General features: G+C 41.3%; 2 protein-coding genes across 4 annotated transcripts in view; one reads left to right on the top strand and one right to left on the bottom strand.

Moving 5' to 3' along the window:
- elp3 (elongator acetyltransferase complex subunit 3) overlaps nucleotides 1-810 on the bottom strand; it is a 30,611-nt gene extending 29,801 nt beyond the window's left edge. The window contains exons 1-2 of the mRNA XM_015028368.1: nucleotides 639-810; nucleotides 217-316 (exon numbers count right to left, since the gene is read on the bottom strand). Coding sequence (XP_014883854.1) covers nucleotides 217-316; nucleotides 639-660 — 122 coding nt within the window. The 5' untranslated portion in view covers nucleotides 661-810. The remainder of the gene's footprint in view (nucleotides 1-216; nucleotides 317-638) is intronic.
- Nucleotides 811-1,022: 212 nt separating this feature from the next.
- The window catches only part of LOC106944993 (kinesin-like protein KIF13B), a 39,531-nt gene continuing 19,847 nt past the window's right edge, over nucleotides 1,023-20,706 (top strand). For 2 of the 3 annotated variants that reach the window (XM_015028367.1, XM_015028365.1), the window contains exons 1-20: nucleotides 1,023-1,275; nucleotides 1,364-1,446; nucleotides 1,655-1,737; nucleotides 4,753-4,846; nucleotides 11,421-11,433; nucleotides 11,521-11,581; nucleotides 11,999-12,091; nucleotides 12,796-12,976; nucleotides 13,102-13,189; nucleotides 13,273-13,407; nucleotides 14,107-14,219; nucleotides 14,383-14,494; nucleotides 15,387-15,599; nucleotides 15,889-15,999; nucleotides 16,562-16,696; nucleotides 16,795-16,925; nucleotides 17,526-17,612; nucleotides 19,295-19,485; nucleotides 20,153-20,384; nucleotides 20,458-20,620. In XM_015028367.1, coding sequence (XP_014883853.1) covers nucleotides 1,668-1,737; nucleotides 4,753-4,846; nucleotides 11,421-11,433; nucleotides 11,521-11,581; nucleotides 11,999-12,091; nucleotides 12,796-12,976; nucleotides 13,102-13,189; nucleotides 13,273-13,407; nucleotides 14,107-14,219; nucleotides 14,383-14,494; nucleotides 15,387-15,599; nucleotides 15,889-15,999; nucleotides 16,562-16,696; nucleotides 16,795-16,925; nucleotides 17,526-17,612; nucleotides 19,295-19,485; nucleotides 20,153-20,384; nucleotides 20,458-20,620 — 2,223 coding nt within the window. In that variant the 5' untranslated portion in view covers nucleotides 1,023-1,275; nucleotides 1,364-1,446; nucleotides 1,655-1,667. The remainder of the gene's footprint in view (nucleotides 1,276-1,363; nucleotides 1,447-1,654; nucleotides 1,738-4,752; nucleotides 4,847-11,420; nucleotides 11,434-11,520; nucleotides 11,582-11,998; nucleotides 12,092-12,795; nucleotides 12,977-13,101; nucleotides 13,190-13,272; nucleotides 13,408-14,106; nucleotides 14,220-14,382; nucleotides 14,495-15,386; nucleotides 15,600-15,888; nucleotides 16,000-16,561; nucleotides 16,697-16,794; nucleotides 16,926-17,525; nucleotides 17,613-19,294; nucleotides 19,486-20,152; nucleotides 20,385-20,457; nucleotides 20,621-20,706) is intronic. The other variant, XM_015028366.1, reaches the window with a different exon arrangement.

Genomic DNA, 20,706 nt, shown 5'->3' with positions numbered 1-20,706 from the left:
AAAACAGTTTAATTTTGTACAAATATATATATATATATATATATATATATATATATATATATATATATATATATATATATATATATATATAAATAATTTTTTATTTTATTTTTTTTGAATCCACAAATGTTGGGTTTGGATCTCCACCGGATGCAGCCGCTTCTCATTCATTTCGTATTTCTCGAAAAACATTCGTGTCGTTTCAAGAATTCTCACTTGTTGAGGTTGATGTCTTTGCCCTGCTCGTGCGCTTCAACCAGCTGCTTGATGACGTCGGCGATGGTCATCATCATCAGCTCAGCTCGGCTGATATCACCTGGAAGTCAGTAAAGATACTTTAATTTAGATTAACTAATGTATTATTTTCTTATAATAACTCGGTGTTTACATAAGAGCTGTTGACGAAGAAAGTCACATTTACTACATAAAGTATCGTTTTGTGTCATTTAGCTTACTACAAAGGCAACTCTTTGAAGAACGTGGGATAATATGAGTTACAGCCACATTTAATTATCTATTGGAGTCAATAAATAATTCCTAAATTGAATGGTATTGGTGAGCGTTAGCAACAAGCTACAACTAGTCTGCCCAATTTAAAAGTAATTTAAAATATTTAACACATTTCACAGCAAACTCACTCTTTTTCTTTGGTTTCCCCATACCCTTCCGCGGACACTGTCAAATTTTAAACAAGGTGCTGTTTATTAAAGAGTAAAACATTGGTCTGTCAACTCAGAGAATAGTAATAAACAACTCCACGTTACGAGCATACTGAAAATGCCGCATCGCAACAGGAACTGTCGTAAAATGATGTAAACTACTGTATCGAATTAAAATGCCGAATAAACTGTTTTTCTACTGTTTTTGAATCATTATTATTACTGTTATTATTATTAAATAATTAGGATAGATTTACACGCGTGTCTTAGTAAAATAAAAACGCTGAAAAGGGTTCATATTTTAATGAAAATGTCTTATTTTCACTTGCACACAGAAGTTCAGTGAGAAAGGCTTGTATATTCGATGAACGTCCACGGGGAGGCGTTAAATCCCCGTGTTTGTGAATGTGTCCAGAGGCAGCTGAAGGCTCACTGACTTAAATCTCACAGCAAATCCCTTTAGTCGCGAGTTGACATGGCCCGACTGATCTCTGCGGGAAGTTTCAGGAAATGCAACAGGTGGACGAGCTGCAGGGAATGAAGCGTGGACTACCGTGAGTGTTTCCAGACTCCGGAGCAGACAGCAAACTTCCCCACTGAGAGCGGATTTTCTGGAGTGGGCAAGGCAGGCAGGTAGAGCAAGCCAGCGGTCGCTGTCATACAGTGTTTGACCCTGTGTGTGTGTGTTTGCTGCTCATATCCAGACATATTTAGCGTCCTAGGCTAGCTGCTTCTGCTGTGCCTCCTGAGTGTCGGACTGGGAAAAAACTGCGCACTCCTTCACTCGGTTAGTTCCCTTCTCCGTCATTTTATCCGTCACTCCTTGCCTCCTTATGCGCTATTCCGAAGTTATTTGGACAAAGTTGCAAATGTCAATTCGAAATGGAACTTTAATTCTGGGAAAATGTATATTTTCGGACCGTGCGTTGTGTATGTATAAAGTCCAAACAGAGTCTAACTGGTTTTACTGGTGTCCACTGATTGAATTGCCGCAGGTCAAGTGCCACAATGGATGACAACAGCCTGAGTGACTCCAACGTAAAAGTCGCCGTGCGCGTGCGACCCATGAACAGGAGAGGTGAGCCATATAACACTTTTTAAAGCCAAACTCCAGATTTTTCGGTTAAAACAAAATGACTTAATATGTAGCTTAATAGAACAGCATAAATTTTTTTTGGTATGTTATAAATCATTTTTAATTAAGATGAGTTTTACCCTCCCCAAAACAAGCTTCTACTCACACATGCCTCTGGTGACGTCACAAAAGGCACAACAGATCAGGGTGAGGGAACCTCAAGAAAATACTATAGGGTCAACATCAAAAAAATTTAGTTAGAGAGTTTGCTGGGGTGGGACTTTTAATTTACAGTAGATGCCCTCCTATTTGCTTTATCAGTATATTACCTATTTACATTTTATTTATTTATATTTTTTCGTGGAATATAACTTCAAATTATTTGAAAAAATTTCCCCTACATACTGCTAGGTTTTTTTTTTTTTTTTGTTTTTTTTCACTCCGTGGAAAGAAAATACAGCTTAGGAAGCTGAGTTACACAGGTGCAGTGCTACTTAACAAGCTACTGGCTGCGTTTGCAAAGCAGCCAATCCAGGAGCGCCATTCATTTTCCTTGCTGCTGATTGGGTGTAACCCAAACAGTGATGAGGAACGCCGTGGTTGTTAGCGTCTGTGGTAGTACTAAGACAGTTTCTACTCTGCGTATTAACGTATGTTTGGTGTTTGAACTATTAACATAGGCACAATCGGCTGTGGTTGCTAGCCCCCACGAAGCTTGGATGTCTTCTGTAGGTCTGATTTTTTTTTTAAAGGTTATTAATAAATAAGTAATTTTCTTAAACATTGTAACAGTGAGTTAGTCCATGTTTTAATCTGCATGAACACCAAAAATGAGTTTATTTGGGATGGTGGTCTAAGGGCTGCACGATACAGTTCCTCTAAAAACTATCCACCCCCTTTTATTGCTTTTACAAAGAAATCATGATCAACAAAATGTTGCTTGCACACAGGAGTTTAAATGATAAACTGGAAATTGTGACCTACAAACAGATGACAATGAATATTAGTATGTAATAATATTAATATTATGTAGTAATAATATTAATAATATGTCATAACTACTATTAATAATACCCATATTTGGTGTATATTTTATGTGGATTTTTGGTAAAATCCACATAATAGTGACATGAATGCTGAATATTTTCAGCATTCATGTCACTTGGTTGGACTTTTAATTTTTTTAGCCCCTTAAAAATTATTGTTACTGATTTTGAAGATGCTTTTAATTCTGATATTTTTAACTAAACATGATATAATTAGAGAGGCAGAGTCAGGGGTTGTTGACAAGTAAAGGCATATAATAAAGGGGGTCAAAATTAATGAATGAATCGATACATTGTGTAGCTTTTTCTTCTTTTCTTTCAGTTCTTGAATAAAAATTTTAGGGGTGTTATTCATTTAAAGTGACTTTAAACTGTAGAAATAGTAAGAGTTTGCTTCAACTTTGAAGCCACTCACCTGCCATCATATCTCCAAACCTCAGCTGATCAGTCAAACTCACATGCCTCTTGTGATGTCATCAGCCCAAATCCCGACAAAACAGAATTATTTTTTTTCTCCCTTCAGTACTCTTTTTTTAAAAAAATGTGTTTTGTGAAAATCCAGATTTCATTACCCAAATCTGCTTGACTTGTCAGTGAACGTTTGTTGGGGGGGAACACACCACTGGATTGTATCTTTAACATAAATATGTCTGTCCTCCATTTTCTTCCCTCCTTTTCTTATCATTGGCCTGTGAGACATTTTCAGGAAATCCCACACCCACTCCCAAGTGAGAATAACCAACCATGTGGACCGCCATGCATGTGTTACGCTACTTTCTTTAGATCAGTCAGGGTTGGAGCATTTACTTCTGACCATTTTGTGTTTTGGAAAGGATTTTTTTTCTCCCCTCTGGAAAGCAACAACAAGATGTAGTTTTGCTGATGTTTTGAAGTGGGCTGGCAGGAGGCCTGCAGTCTGAAAGCAATAAAAATATAATGAGGTGCTGCATGTTTAATGTACTTTTAGTAAATTCCCAGAACAGCAGCATAGCAGAACTTTATATTTGGACCTGAGAACACAAAGGTTTGTGTTTCTGTTTCCAGTTATGTTCCAGTTATTGTCCACTTCATGAAATCTAACACAACATGTGACCTAAATTCTGCAGGGACAGGAAGTCCAAACGCTGACTCCGCCCCCTGGTTCAGGTGGGAATGAGGAAGAGAAGGTGTGACTTGGCTCTTCCTTACTGGCTGCCTGGCCAGTAGTGAACTCGCTGTAATGTTTGCACAGGCAGGTCCTGTATGAATCATCAGCAATGCAGCCATTTCCTGTTAGTCCTCGTCAACCTGTTTGTGTTGTGATTACGAGGAACTGGCACACGTCCACACCCACCTGTCACTCTGCAGTGACACCCAGGCGATAGCTGCCTTTAGTGGTGGGCAGGATGACAACATCAGATCATGTGGACGACTTCTCAAAGCACAGTGAACGGAGCTAGAAATGGGATAAAACTTAGAGGAAACCTGATGAAGGTTTACCTGAAGCTGCAATGGCACATTGGGGGCCAGTGTAGACAGGGAGGGGAAAAAGAGGAGTAAATTGCTGTCAAAAACAGTTGGAAATTTTGAGATTAATCTAAAAAAAATTTGGACATTTCTGAGTTTAAGTTGAATATTTAAACCAAGGGTTTTTTGTCTAGCAAATTTGCGACCTTTCACGTTTTCTTTTCTTTCCAGAAAATTTTAGATTTTTTGGGAGGAAAATTGCTGCTTTAATTAATTTTTTTTAATCTACATTGGCCCTAATACAATGTTGTATGACACATACAGAAATATGTTATAATAGAATCAATTAATATTCCAGAGCAAATACAAAAAAAAATACTTTAAAAGTGTGTTCACACACAGTCTCCAGCCAGTTTTTACCCAGGTTTTCTATTTTACCCACCACTGTTTCCCATGTTTTCAAGGAATCCACATCATATTGTTTTTGGGTAAATGTATATATTTTTTTTATTTTTTGCAAATCTAGAAAAAGACCTGAAAACCAGATGTGTGGTGGAGATGGAGGGGAGCCAGACCTTTCTGCATCCAGCCATCACTAACGTAAACAAAGGAGACCCCAGGTAAGCTGGGAGATGTAAATATGTAAACACTTCAGTTTATATAGTTATACCATCAGTACAATAGAATGAGTCAAGATAAACAGCCTGGACAATGACTTCCTCTTGAATAATGTGGAAACGTCTGTGGGAGTTCAGAAAAATATGACTTTTTTTTTTATTTTTATTTTTTTATCAAATTTTTAACAGCGTTTTATCATAAATTCCACAAAAGAACAGAACATTTTCTGGAACTAAATTAACTTTTCTTTCTTCTTTGGCCTGAGTGTCTGGTTGTAATGCCAGAGCCTCTGGATCAGAGCAGATCTGAGGCTGTTTTCTGCATCGGTGTTGTGAATGTTACACAGGCGGCTAATGTTCCACATTTCAACATGGATATTGATTCCCACCTAAAAGCTTCTGTGTGTGTGTGTGTGTGTGTGTGTGTGTGTGTGTGTGTGTGTGTGTGAGACGGGTCTATATTCATTGGCTGGTCCTCTTCCTCTATTGCATTGCCGCTATGGAGCTGTTGACTTTTATTTTTTAATAAAATAAAAAAAAGAGTACGTTTACACTAATTTAATGAACAAAAAGAAACTAGTGATTTCATTTAAAATGTTATTTGCTTTTATTAACACAGTTAAGCCAACATGCCTAATTACAGCTAATGGAATCTCAACAATGGTAATCATTTTGATGGCGAAGATGATGGCAAAACCATTAGCATGGTGGTGAAACACAGTTCTCGCCTGTATGTGTTAATAAAAATTACACATTTTTGAGCTTAGAGAAGCCCCGCATCACATGATATGACTTCACTGTTCATTAATGACACACTCTTCAGTTTCTTAAGACAATCCTTGCTTTATGCAACAAAATCCTAAACAGTGCAACAGCTGTTGGCTTAGAGGAGAAACTCTGTTTTCTTAACGCCCTGAGAAAGTTTCCACACCTTACTTCACATCACAGCCACAAAATGTGTTTTATCATGACTGTCTAACAGACAAAATCGCAGTAAGTGTCATTGGGGAAAAAGAAAACAAAAATAACAAGCTGTGGTTCATATTTTTTATTATTGATAATATTCCTGACGACATTTCTGTTTTCTTCAAATCTGGCATTTTTAGTGGAAAACCTGAATGCAGAAGGCCTTTTATTAATAATAATAAAAAAGTCATGAGAAGTCCTGTTTTTGGTGATTGGTGTTTTGCCACAATCATTGATGGATTCATCCCACAGCTACAGTGGGATGAATCCAATCAAAGCTTACTCATGAGCTGTAAAGACCTAAAGTAAAGACCTAAACCCAACTAAGTATTTTCAGCAATACTTCAAAATTGATGTTCAAACACGCTCGTCGTCCGATTTGAGTTTGAGACAAACAGACTTGGATTCATTTACTAGAGCTGCGCCGATCTGATATTAATATCTGTATCGGTCCAGATGTTAAAAAACTTCTAGATCGGTTATTGGAGACAATGTGCCCAATCCATAGGAAGACATCTATTCAATCTAGTTCTATGCTTTGCGTTCTGAGCGGTGTCTAGCTTTATTTATTTTACATTATATTTAAAATTCCTAATTGCACTTTCTGAATCATTTGAAAGAATGTTTGTTGCAGTTTATTTTTCACGTTTTTACCAACCTATTGTTCTATTTATTTTACATTTTTACATATTTGGCTGTTCTACTCCCAGTTGGACCGACTGAACAAATGAAAGTTATGTCGATCTTACACGTTTGACCAGGCTTGTGAAGTCACTGGTGTATTTAAGTGTGGTGCAGAGTTAGCAAATGTATAATTTGGTTCATTTCGTTTAAAAATTAAAAAGAAACATTTTAAGTCAATTCAGCTGTTTATCTGTATCAGATCAGTATTGGCCCATACTAACCCTCAGGTATCGGTATCAGAAGTGGTGCATCCCTCTAGTCGTGTAAAGCTGGTAGAGACATAACTCAAAAAAACCTGCAGTCACACTTTTTTTCAGATTTCTATTGGCACAAAAACCGTTTTCACCTCAATTTCACTAGTTGGTGTTTGTCACATAAAAGGTTCATCGTGAAGTAACAAAACATGTAAAATTTAAGAAGGCGTGAATACTTTTGTAAGACTTTTTCTGTTTTTTATTTTAAAGGATGACTGATTCATGTTTATAGTTGTTGCTTTTTTTCCAAATCAGAACAAACAGTGTATGATTTAATCAATCTGTTCACTTAAACAGGGTAGCTGTTTGTAGAGTGAGGAATCCTCTAATCCTGCTGCTGATTGGTGGATCTGATCTATAGCACATGTATGTAGCTGAAGCTTTTTTTTTCCCCACCCTGTCGTCTGGAAGACTTTCAGATTGAATCATCACTCCACCTCTCCTGCTTGAAACTTTCCTCCTTTCTTCCTCCTCCCTTCTTTTGCACGCTCTTTACAGAAGGTGTGTCTGTTACTCAGCCACTTAACCCTGCGGTAAAGGAGTAGAGGACGGTGCAGGAAGCCAGATATATGTGCTTTATAGTTATCTGAGGCAATAATGTGCACCAATTGTGCTGATCTGAATATATAAACCCATAAAACTTGCTCTTCCTGAAGCTTGGGGTCTGTAGGTAGATATCTCCCTGAAGGCTTTCAGCCGGTCTTGGTCTTCCTTACTTACTCTGTATTTCCCTCAGGGCTACTCCCAGATTCACGCCCTGCAAACACGAGGGCGTGAATCTGTTTTTGTCCTGAGTTAAAAGCCTTTGGTTTCATAATTACCTTCTGCATTTTTTTTTTTTTTAGTTAGTGAGTGTCAGTGCATTTTTATCTGCCTCAACATGCTCCAGCGGTGGTATGCTTCCCCTTCAGGGATTTGACGTGAACAAGTTCTGCAGGCTCGGTGCAACACCCTCAGCTAAGCTCAAAGGTCGAAGGGAAGGAAAAACCGAAAGAGGCGAGATTAGAGTCGTCATCACCTGATAAATATTCAGGAAACTGGCTGAGTAGTCAGATGTGAACAGTTTGTGCTGAGTCAGCTCGCTGTTGGTTGACGTTGGGATGAATTAGTGTTTTCTGTGGGGGGTGTTAATATGTTACAGGACCCCTGGGTGCTGCTACAGTAGGACAGCAGGGGGCTGCCAGGCTCTCGAGGCAGCAGGGATTGATGCAGGCAATTATTCACTTCCTGCTGCAGGCTCCTTTAACAGTTTAGCTTTAAACTGAAAATTTTTCTACACATCCATAAGTTACTACGCACAGGGGGTCTGAACTCCAATGCTTTAAATTAGTGTGTCTGAAATTAAGATCTTAAGATGTCTTAATTTTCTTTATTAAAAAATGTAAGTTAGTATTAGGGTGCATTCACACCAGTACTGTGTGTCTACTTTAATGGAACTCAATTTTGTTTATCTACCAGATCCAGTTTGATTCTGGAGGTGTGAACGCGCAATCAAACTCGGATGCCGATCAAAATAGTGAACTCTGGTCCGCTTAAAAACCTCATTTTCTGTTTGGTTCAGATGTACTGTATGTGTGAACGCCAAGCGGACTGCAGACCGCTCCAAAAGCAGGAAGTGGACTATGGTGCGGGGCACTGTGGGTAAATACAACCAAAACAAACGCGCTAGTCTAGTGCTAGTGCGAGAAATGACTCATAGTCTCTTACCAATGATGGAAGAGAAATCCTACAGCTAGTAAAATCTGATGTCACTCCATGTTGTTTCCATGCAACACGGAGCGCCACCTCAGATGTGGTGGTGAACAGGACTTTCAATGAGAGAAAGCTGAAAATGTAACAAATGCAGGAATTTTGGTCCAAAATTGAACAGTCTATCGGACCATCAGGTGTAATTAAGGGGGGTTGAGGCTACTGCTAACTAGCTGCTAATATACCCTTGCTAGCAAGCTAGCTTTTTTTAGGTCTACCATGGGTTAGTGTAACTTTACCAGTGGTTAACTGGATGACTTTTGTTTTTGCCACTGGCTGACTAATTCTGCCAACCAATAGGAGGCTAGGTACAACAAAACCTTTAAGATAGGCACTATGAGGGTTGTCAGGCCATATGCAGAGTGAGAAGCTCAAAGCTGGCTTCAGAGTTTGTGCTACGCTTGATTATAATTCAGCAAGTTCCCCCAACCATTCCCTATATTTAGCATCTTCAATCTTAAATTTCATTCAAGATGGCTTATTAAAAATAGGTCTTAAGAAGTCTTAAATTTGACTTGTTGAAACCTGTGGATACCCTGATGTAGAGTATTTAGAATGGGATCCAGATTAGCCGCTCAGGCCTGCATGCTGGTGGTCAGGGACTTGGTGACCTGCTCTCCTCCTCCTGCTCCTCCTCCTGAAGTGACTCCTCGGTGATCCGAGGCCCTGCCAGTTATCTCAGGAATGTCCTCACAAGCCCAGGAGAAGGGAGACTTAATGTTGCTCTTTCATGGAGCAGCCAGCGCTCACATAGAGGCCCTGTTTCAGTACAGCTCCTCCGTTTGTGTGGCCAGAACAAAATTTGCAGCTTTTTTTTTTTTTAAGGCCCCACAATTTCTGCCTGAGTGAAGGTAATGTTCTGAGTCCTGATTTACACTTCTACTAAAGCGAGGCTCCACACATATAGCTACAAAAATGTGTTGTTTTTCTGCACTCAACCTTGTGGTTGTTGGTCAGTGTTTCCATATTAACTATATAGGTTGGTTTTACTCTGTCGATACTGCAGCACAGATTACTCCAAACTCAGCTTCTCTCTCATAAAGCAGATTGTTTCACAGTGAACTATGAAATGTAAGATTTTTTTTGTTTTTATTTTTTTCACAACTGGATACGTAAGGAAAAACTAGAGAAACACATCCATCCATCCATCCATCCATCCATCCATCCATCCATCCATCCATCCATCCATCCATCTCTTTTCATTTCTTATATCCTTTATCCATACATTTTTGATGATTAATTCACCAGTATATTTATCCATTCATTTATGTTCATATTTTCAAAATGAACTGAAAAAACACCAAGACCTCTAAAATGCTGAGTCTAGAAAAGATGGAACCCTGTGAACCTTTAAGACAGGGGTGTCCAAAGTCGGTCCTCGAGGGCGGGCATCCTGCATGTTTTAGTTCTCTCCCTAGTGGTAGTAACAATCTCCTCAGCAAGTCAATGTTCTGCTTAGGTATCTAATGAGCCATCATTTGATGCAGGTGTGTAAAACCAGGGAGAAAACTAAAACATGCAGGATGCCGGCCCTCGAGGACCGACTTTGGATACCCCTGCTTTAAGATAAAGGAACGTTCATCAACCGTTCATCCTACGGGGAGAAACAGAAAAAAAAGATTGATTCTGTATTGACCACAGCTCATTTATGGCCTTCCTGTTTCTCAGCTAATGTTGATGTAATTAAGGCCCAGAGCTGCACTGGTGACAGGAGTGACATAATGACAGGAGCTCCAGATATATTGGATAATTGAATTTGACATAAACCTTCTGGAATGCAGCTAGGTGTGGGCTCTAGGCAGCCGTGGCATGTCGGGGACACCAGCAGGGTGTGAGGCCCAGACTACTGTTCAACATTCCTCCAGTGGGTCACCAGCAACATAAGAGGATTAGTAACCTGGGCAGATTTTGGAGCCCTGCTCTGATTAAAACACCTTTGACTCCATATCTCTGAAGGCCAGCCATGTTTCTGCTCATGTCTGGGTCATTTACAGTCCCTGCCTCTCATGTGCTGACAAACGTAGGCAGATGTGGATCATTTTACATCTATCAGAGAAAATTTTTGATAGTCATTTCATGAGGAAGTTTTTGGACTTCCCAATTCTGAAGCTGCTTCTTAAAAAAAAGAATCTTAGATAAAGTTGTAATCAACCAGTCACATCAAAACTGAACTTTACATTTGTCTGATATTAAAGGGGCCATATTGTGTAAAATCAACTTTTTTTACCTTTACATCGTGTTATAAGGCTATATTTTCATCAAAATCATACCTGGAGTGTTGCCTTGATTCTTTCATGCATGTTTAAAAAATCCTTTCATCTCCATGACAACCATTCAGCTGGTCAAAACACTTGGGTGCACATAGATCCGCCTTCGAAACCCCTCCCCTGAGGTGCAGTTTCCAAGCTTCCTAGCGTCTGTCTCAAAGAGCAGCCTTCTCCCCACTAGGCTCCTTCAGACTAGCCAGCAGCAATTGGCAAACACCTGGTGGAACTGCGCACCTGCTGACCTCATTATAGGTGCTACTTCTCAGAGCAAGATTGGAAAAAACTTTGTTAAAGAGTTAATAGACATTTTTATGATGACTTTCTGAAGGCGGAGTTTAAGAAAGAGCAGGAGGCCCAATTTCAAGGTGCTAGAGAAGTAAAATGTCCTTTAAGCCATTTTTTACAACAACTGAAGGTGACATAATTACTTTATTATAGTATAAAACTGAAGTAAGTAAATATAAATTTGATGGGGAACACACACTTTTTCATTATTTTGTAACTAAGTTAATTTTTACGCTAGTACATTTTACATCTCAGGTAAACCGTTTGATGTTTTGCTCCATTCAATTCAGTAGACCATAAATTACAAATTTATTGATCTCTAAATGCTAATTAATAACCACTCTTTAATTTCTATCTTCCCTCTTATCCCAGGAACCAGCCTAAGGTAACTATTAAAATAAACTTTGCTCTAAGTATTTTATTGTGGCCCATGCATTTCAAATTCCTCTAACACTCCTATGTTTTCCCTCAGGCATTTGCCTATGACTACTGCTTCTGGTCCATGGATGAATCCCAACAGGACAAGTTTGCAGGTTAGTTGGTTGGTTTTAACTCTGTCCATGTGATTTCCACGCCGCTGGCTGGTGAGTCATCCCTTCAGCCCGTCTCCTGACACAATGTTTCCCGATATACGGGTCTATTTCTGGAGCTGAAGAACGGGCACCGTTAGGGGAGCGGATGGAAGACGGTAGCACTCTGCTCGTCTGTAGTATTAATATTGTAAAAGAGCAGGCGTGCAGGCCTTGATTCCTTCATACCAGTGAGGTCAGACGCATTGATTCTGAACATAATACTCACCCTGTCCAGCGTCTGCTCAGGAGTTTTCCAACAACTGTCCTTATCTGCTCCTGCTGTCCGTATCATTTACCTTAGACTCTGAATTTAAAATTTGATTTCAGTTTGTTGCAGTGAGGCTCCTGTTTTGTTTTATTTTATTTTTATTCCTGCAGGTCAGGATGTGGTGTTCCAGTGCCTTGGGGAGAGCCTGCTGGACAACGCTTTCATGGGCTACAACGCCTGCATCTTTGCCTATGGACAGACAGGTAACATGATGATCTTTGTTCCTTGCCTACATTTGAACTGTAAAGTGACAGCGTTATGTCGTGGGGCTTTTTTTTTTTTTTTTGCTGCAGGAGGGACTGGTGCACTATACTAAACAGATGGCATTATGAGAAAAGAACATTATGTGGCAATATCGCCATGAAGTTAAAGTTTGGGCACAAATTGGTCTTCGAAATGATTGTAGCTATGCTGCTATATCATTAACAAAAGACTATAAAGTCAATGTTTCAGGGTGGCAGTCACCAAAACCAAGAAATTGTAGGAAGAGTTTAAAAGGAGTGTGTGTGAGAGCATAGCAGTCTATAAACCCAACCCAGTTGCAATATTTCTGTTTGGAATGAGCCTCAAGAAATTCCAGCAAACTGCTGTTGTGAGAAGCTAGTGGAAAGCAATTCCACCAAATATTAAAGGGAGGTCAAGGTCAAAATGTGAAAAAAACAAACAATTTATCAAAATAGAACTCCCTCATATTATTCTAGCTTTTTGCAAACAGAAAGAATTTGGATAACATTAACTGACCTGAAACATGAAATGTTTAGTTTAAAAGTCAAACACTGAGGCAATAATGTTGTTTCTTTGTACTGTGACTATAAATACCTTGTTTAAGCCGTATTTAGATCATTGGATCCTTGTGTTTTCTTTGTTCTTGTGTCATGTTTTTCGGGGGTTTTTCAACTGTCTCCAGGTTCTGGGAAGTCGTACACCATGATGGGCTCAGCGGAGCAGCCTGGTCTGATCCCTCGTCTCTGCAGCTCGCTCTTCAGCAGGACGGTGCAGGAGGCCCGAGAGGGAGAGACCTTCACCGTGGAGGTCTCCTACATGGAGATTTATAATGAGAAGGTCCGAGACCTGCTTGACCCCAAAGGGTGAGAGGTCTACGTTTCACATTTTGCTGTTATGACGTTGTTTGGATTTTTCTTGGCTTGTCATTCGTCATTCAAACCTACAGGAACACTGAAAGAGTCAGGATTGTTTTTTCTTGTGTCTGCAGGAGTCGCCAAGCGCTGAGAGTGAGGGAGCACAAAGTTTTTGGTCCCTATGTTGACGGACTGTCCCGCCTGGCCGTGGCCAGCTACAAGGTAACGCAGCCATACCAAAATGAGCTCCGTGTTCCTCCATAAAGGAAAAACTGTAACATGTTAGTGACTTATGTTTTCATCAGGACATCGAGTCTCTGATGTCAGAGGGGAATAAATCTCGCACTGTGGCGGCCACAAATATGAACGAAGAGAGCAGCAGGTCCCACGCCGTGTTCAACATCATCCTTACACACACACTCATGGACCTGCAGTCTGGGGTAAGAAACACTCTGCTGAATGAAAACCTGAACACCGTTTTTGTAAATTAAAGCAGGGTATTCACACTTCCTTAAAGTCTTAAATTCATTGGCCAAAAATTAAGGCCTTAAAATGTCTCAAGTTAATAAAAAGATTTCGATTTTAGTCCTGGCTGGCAGGAATATTTAAGATGGATTTTTTTCCCTTTCTGGCCTTTTCAGTCAGGCAAATGTTTGAGTCAAACGCAAACATCTTTATTTTGTTCTGTCACTCAAAGCAGTTCAGACATCCGGCAACTCTGCTAATATAGCTTTGCTAGCGAGCTAGCTAGACAGCTAGCTTTTTGCATTTATCGTGGCTAAGTGTAAATTTGTCAGCAGTCGTTTATACTACGTTTGTTTTTGGTACTGGCTGACTTCTTCTTTCAACCCATACAAGGCTCGGAACAAAAATACTTATGCTAATATACCCTTGCTAACTAGTTAGCTAGTTTTTTCACAGTTTTTGCTATGCTTGATTGTAGTGCAGCAAGTTTCCCCAACCATCATCTATATTTATACTTTTTTCAGTATTAAATATCATTCAAGGTGGCATAGAGGTCTTAAATTTGACTTGCTGAAACAGAAGGTGTTCTAGTTTTTAGAAAAGCAGCTTTTTAAGAAGAAAGGTACCTGAACTAATACTGAGTGTGCGTGTTTGTGTGTCTGTGTTTGGTTCAGACGAGTGGAGAGAAGGTGAGCAAGCTCAGCCTGGTGGACCTGGCTGGAAGTGAGCGAGCAGCCAAAACTGGAGCAGCCGGCGAACGGCTGAAAGAAGGCAGCAACATCAACAAGTACGCAAACAGATGAAAAGGAGTCTCACTCAGCAGTCTGAATAATTTAAATAAGCTGTTTTTAGTTGGATAATCACTTGTGTATATAATGAACTTTGTGCAGTTGAGAAAATTCTGATGATTTACTAACTTTTCTCTCCCCTGGAACACGGCCTCCCCTCAGGTCTCTCAGCACTTTGGGTTTAGTTATCTCGGCCTTGGCTGATCACGGAGCCGGAAAGAACAAAAGCAAGTTTGTTCCCTACAGAGACTCTGTGCTCACCTGGCTGCTCAAGGTACGAACACAAAGATCCCCGCACAGCACCCCAACAGGCCCGCCTGTGTCTCCCTCACCCCCACCCCCACCCACCATGCTGGACAGGCACAATAAGCCTATTTTTAATCCAAAGAAAGTCTCTGAGTAATTAACTTTCTGCTATGCTTTGGAGAGTTTCAACGCTCTGCTGAATCCAGAAAAGGTTTGTTTCCTCCACTTTAAGTCTTCAATGTTAGCATTTTGAATTGGCTTTAATTTGGTCATAGATTGTATTAAAATTGCTTAACTTTAAAAACTCAGATCTAACTCTGGCCAAGTTAGTCAGCACCCCTCGTAAAGTTGTGTAAAATCTTTAAACTATCTAGATTTTTTACATTATTTTTCTATTGCAGCAGCACAACTTCCATCTGAAAATGAAATGATATCAAGCATTTCTCTAAAACGTATCTAGTGGAGAGAAGCCTTGCTAAAAAAGCCTTAACTTAATGACCCCAGGGAAACAATCATTGCCTTTTTTCTGCTTGATTTTGTTGAGTTACTTAGTTTTTAGGAACATTTAATTAAAAATCCTTGACTTTTTGTTCACCTGTGAATATGGTGTGACACAAACTGAGGCAGCTTTTCATCAACAAACACTCAAAATTGTTATGGTCATTTGTAGTACGGTGGAGGGTCTGTTATGCTGTGAGTTTGATTTTCCTCCAAAACAAAAGTAGATGTGCTCATTGTCACCATGACAATAGAAGGACAGCAGAAAGGTTGTCCTTTGTGTTGCGTCAAACATTTTTGTAAGTAGATTTTCATTTAAAAGTTATAGTTTCGTCTTTGTTTACAGGCTGCCGCAAACGAACACCAGACTCTGAACACCTTTGCTGTAAACGCTGAGATGTATTTTGACTCTGCGTCTGCAGGACAGCCTTGGAGGGAACAGCCGGACCGCCATGGTGGCCACCGTCAGCCCGGCGGCGGACAACTACGACGAGACGCTGTCCACCTTACGCTACGCCGACAGGGCCAAGAGCATCGTCAACCACGCCGTGGTGAACGAAGACCCCAACGCCAGGATCATCCGCGAGCTCCGAGAGGAAGTGGACAAGCTGAGAGAGCAGCTGACGGAGGCAGAGGTGCGTCTACATGCAGAAATCATAAACACTGCAAAAACGAAATGCACTTCTTAAAATAAGAATGTAAAAAAACGAGACGTTTGGAAGTGAAAGTGAAAAAATCTGCCAGTGGAAGCAGAGCTTTTCATCAGTATTCATGAATAATGGATTTAATGCAAGGTCCTACATTGTGTAATTTAGTTTTGTCTTATTTCAAGTGCACTCAGATATTTGCACTAGAAATAAGACTGTAAATACTTGGTAGGATTTGAGTTTTTGTAGTGTTAATGTGTGGAACATTTCCTTCCAGTCTATGAAGGCTCCAGAGCTGAAGGAGCGACTGGAAGAGTCCGAGAAGCTGATCCAAGAGATGACGGTCAGCTGGGAAGAGAAACTCCGCAAGACCGAAGCAATCGCACAGGTACAACGCTCACTGATCTGAAAATCTTCAAAATGTAGAAGTTGTTGGGAAATTTTTCTTAATCTCACTACAAACAACCTTTTTTTTCCCTCTGAAACTATCAGTGTGCAGATGACCTGTCCAGTACTAACCAGATCATTAGCACATTAGCACCAAAATACATTAAAGGTTTGTTATCATATCAGCCTTCCAACCAGTCAGGTCTTCTGGTTCTGGTCTACTCTCAATCACCAGAATCAGAACCAAACATGGAGAAGCAGCATTCAGTTTTTATGCTCATCTAATCTAGAAGAAACATTCAGAAAACTGCAAAATTGCTGAAATGCTGAGTTCCTTTAAATCGAGGCTAAGAATTGCCTTTGATTCATAATAACTGGAACGGTAATCAACATATTTTATGTGTAATTACCTGATGATAGTATTTGACAAAATATAATGCTCACTGGTTGTTTCATAATTGGTGACTGTATGACAGTTTTACGATGTGAAGCACTTTGAGCTGCCTTGGTGCTGAAATGTGGTGTTCAAACAAATAAACATATAAAATGTGTTTTTCCTGTAGGAGCGTCAAAAGCAGTTGGAAAGCCTGGGTATCTCCCTTCAGTCATCCGGCATCAGAGTGGTGGACGACAAGTGTTTCCTGGTCAACCTCAATGCTGACCCCGCCCTCAACGAGCTGCTGGTCTACTACCTCAAAGTACTGCACACAAACACACAACTCAGCTGTTTGTATATAAAGACTTGGAGTGTTAATCCCTTCCAACTGCTTTATTTTTTCTCTTTGTGTTTGCTCAGGACCACATGCGCGTCGGCTCGGCCGACTCGCAGGATATCCAGCTGTGTGGGATGGCCATCCAGGCGGAGCATTGCGTCATCGACATAACGGAGAGCAGCGGCGTGGTGCTGACTCCTCACCGCGGCGCCCGGTACAGAATTCACATCCTCAGCTTTTATTTCCAAATCCACCATGTTCCACAACAGAGAGATGGAAGCTGAAAGGGGCAGCATTATGTAAAATGAGCTTTTATTTTTAGCCTTACATCATGTTATAATGTTATTAACCCAGAGTCCTCCTCTTGGCTCCTTCAGACTAGCTAGCAACAATTAGGTAAAGGGTTAACATGTTGTGATGACTTCCTGAAGGCGGAGTTTAAGAAACAGCAGGAGTTTCTTAAAGAGACAGAGGCCCAATTTCAAGGCATCATATTCAAGTCATTTTTGATATGTACATTATTTTTATAACTAAAGTTAACATAGTTAATTAATTGCCTCCCTGTTATCTCTTCAAAGTCTCATTCTCTTGCAGCCTGAATGCATCAATCATAAATTAATATGAATTTAGTTCCTTATGTCTTTATATAGCTAAATATCTGCCTTGTCGCTCTCCATCTCAGTATCAGCATCCACTCCAAAAGCCGTGTTCGCGAAGGTCTAACCAGATTTCAGCCAGTGCTGAAAAAGCCGACAGTCGTCCGATTCGACTTTTCTACGTGCGTAACTGTAAACGTTTGCTTCTCTCCATGCAGAACGTGTGTGAACGGCGCCCCAGTCACCAGTCCAGTGCCGCTGCATCACGGTGACAGAATCCTGTGGGGAAACAACCACTACTTCAGGTCTGGTTTAGCAGGCATCTGATTTTCTCCTTGTGTTTTTGGAAAACAGTTCTGCTTCGATAGTAGAAGTCAAGTCAGGTTTATTTGTATCGCACATCTGCAGTTAAAAGTGCTTCATATCATAAAGAAAATGACTCTGAGGTTTGGCATTTAGTATATTTTATTTTATTTTATTTATTTTTTTGTAAATTTCCTTTTACTGATCGGGACAGGTACTGCCCTGTTTCATACTTCCGGGGGACCAGACGCATTCTGAAGGAAGACGGGTGTAAATCTAATGTCAGACCGCCGAGTCATATAGTGATGATAGCTCTAGGGATTCAGAGCCAGATGGTTTTGCATTTGGAGCACTAAGAAGTGAAGTCATTTTATAAGTGAAACGTGGCAATTTCTCACTGAAGTTATGAAACACCGGTTCAGGTGACGAGGCCACTGATCCAGGAGGTGCAGAAGGAGCAGGGAGGGGTGTGGACACTGACCTGTCCATTTGGTGTGCCAGGAGGCCAGGGCTATGATAAGCAGTCTTGTCTCCCACTATATGGGGAATCCATATCAGTGGGAGACTAGTATGGATTCCCGTCTTAGTTCCTGTCTGAAACGTTTGGGTCCATTCTCGCCTGCTGGACGCCTTGCTGGGACAGGGACCTCGTTCTTTACATTGTCCTGTGTTGGAGGTGTTGCTATAACAGCATTGAAGAGGTTAGCAGTGAAAAAGCGTTTCCCAGCTTGATGAAGAGCGACTCCGTCCTGTCTGAAAAGATGATAGCACTCCCAGAAAACGTTGATGTTGTCAACGCAGGTCACTCAGCTGGCAGAGCATTCTTTGATGACCCATTTGTTGATGGTGAGCTGTCTGCTGTAGTTCTCATCTCCATGTCCAGCTCTCTGATAAACATTCTTGTTTTCAGTTTTTCAATTATGCTAATAAGATACCCAATGTGGGCTGCACAGTGGCGCAGTTGGTAGAGCTGTTGCCTTGCAGCAAGATGGTTCTTGGTTCAATTCCCGGCCCCAGTCTTTCTGCATGGGGTTTGCATGTTCTCCCTGTGCATGAGTGGGTTTTCTCTGGGTACTCTGGTTTCCTCCCACAGTCAAAAAACATGACTGTCAGGTCCATTGGTTTCTCTAAAATTGTCACTAGGTATGAGCGTGTGTGTGTATGGTTGTGTGTCTCTGTGTTGCCCTGCGACAGACTGGCGACCTGTCCAGGGTGACCCCGCCTCTCACCCAGAACGTTTGCTGGAGATAGGCACCAGCACCCCTCCCAACCCAACTAAGAGACAAGGGTGTAAAGAAAATGGATGGATGGAGATACCCAAAATCATTTCTCTGAATTTTTGATTTCTGTTTGTCCGGATCATTAGCTCCAATGTGTGCGAGTTGATAACTCAATGTTTGGACGGTCAGTGGTTAATGGGAGTATTTCCAGGCAACCTTTGTTCTCGCAAAATCTGTCACCTACAATAAGAACTTTTGTCATAAATATAGTTTTTTGTGTCACTTTGGGAGGCCGGTTGGGTTGATTTCGTCTCGTACCTCTTGTTGATGCTTGTGGACGAAGTGTCGGTCGTAGGCTCCCACTGAAGAGCAACAAACCTGTTTTAGAACAGACAAACTCTTCCCATTTTAAAACTTCCTCTTTCTCTCACTTGCACTGTGTCTCTCAACCAACCTGCACGCAGGATCAACCTGCCCAGACACAGAGGGCGAGCGGCGGGCGAGGACGAGGGCGGAGGAGCCTCCATGAAGAAGTGCCTGAGCGCCGACCACCTGGAGGTGGACACGGACGCGCTCAGTGACGTCTCCAGTGAGCTGAGCTTCGGATACGAGTTTGCTCAGATGGAGGTCATGATGAAGGGGATGGGCACCAACGGTGAGTCACGCCAATCAACAAAGGCCCTGCAGCAGGAAACACCTTTTCTCTGTCCTTTCTGGCTCATTTAAATGACATCTGTCCTGGAATGAGGCGCTGAAAATCCTCAGGCAGCGAGAGAGTAAATATTTAGAGCCCAAACAGTTCCAGGTTCAACTCGATACCGACCCATACCTGTTTTAAGCTTATTGTAGCTGTGCTGTGTGTGAAGAACGCTGTGAAATATTAGACCTGGAGCCTTTAGGATGATTTTACCCAAGAATATTTAGTAAAGCATATGAAGATGTTTACTCATCATTGTTCATTAAGTCATATTTAGTTTTTAATTTTAAAATGTGACTGGCATTACATAACTTGTTTTAGGATCCACTGGCTGATGACTTAAAATTTAACTGAAGTGCAAAAAAATTATACTTGTATTTTTTTAAGTATTGTCAATAATGTCTTCCATTAACATATAATTATCTAGTCATATTTTAAAGTTTTCCGTCAACTTTTAAAAAATGTTTTTCACATAAAACCACAGTGGGAACAACTGTGGTGGTCTACTAGAGCGCCCCCTACCACCAGGATTACTCTTCTTGAGGAATTGAAACTGCATCAATTCAGTTTCTGCATGTGAATTGATGTGACTCCTCCTCCTCCTCCTCGTCTTCCTCCTCTCCAGACCCCTTGCAGTCCGTGCTGCAGACCCTGGAGAGGCAGCACGAGGAGGAGAAGCGCTGCGCTCTGGAGCGCCAGAGGCTGATGTACGAGCAGGAGCTGCAACAGCTCCGCCAGAGGCTCACACCGGAGAAACCGTCCCACTTCTCGGATGCGTCGTCCCTCCCGGTCGGCGCCACCGCTGCCGGGACGTCATCGGGACCTCACAAACGAATGCGACGATGGAGCGAAGACAGGTGAGTCGAATCGTAGCTCGGACGGACGGACTGTCCGGACGATCCGTTGAACTCGTTGGTGTTTGTGGTGCAGAGAAGCGATGATGACCCGCAGCCTGCGGCGCCTCAGGGAGCAGATAGTTCGGGCCAAGCTGTTGGCTCAGGAGGCCAGCTTCATCGCTGAGGAACTCAACAAGAGGACGGACTACCTGGTGACTCTGCAGATCCCTGCCGCCAACCTGGACGCTAACAGGAAGGTAACCTGTTTGTTTCTGAGAGAGACAACCGACAGGTTCTGGTTTTCTGGGTTGGATTAGTGGGTCATCATTTCTGGTCACATTAA

Source organism: Poecilia latipinna, unplaced genomic scaffold (genome assembly GCF_001443285.1).
Source record: "Poecilia latipinna isolate Pla-1442-1.1 unplaced genomic scaffold, P_latipinna-1.0 Scaffold122, whole genome shotgun sequence".
In the NCBI taxonomy this organism is placed as follows: domain Eukaryota; kingdom Metazoa; phylum Chordata; class Actinopteri; order Cyprinodontiformes; family Poeciliidae; genus Poecilia; species Poecilia latipinna.
Note: the sequence above shows the minus strand (reverse complement) of the source record. Positions and strands in the feature narration are given on the sequence as shown.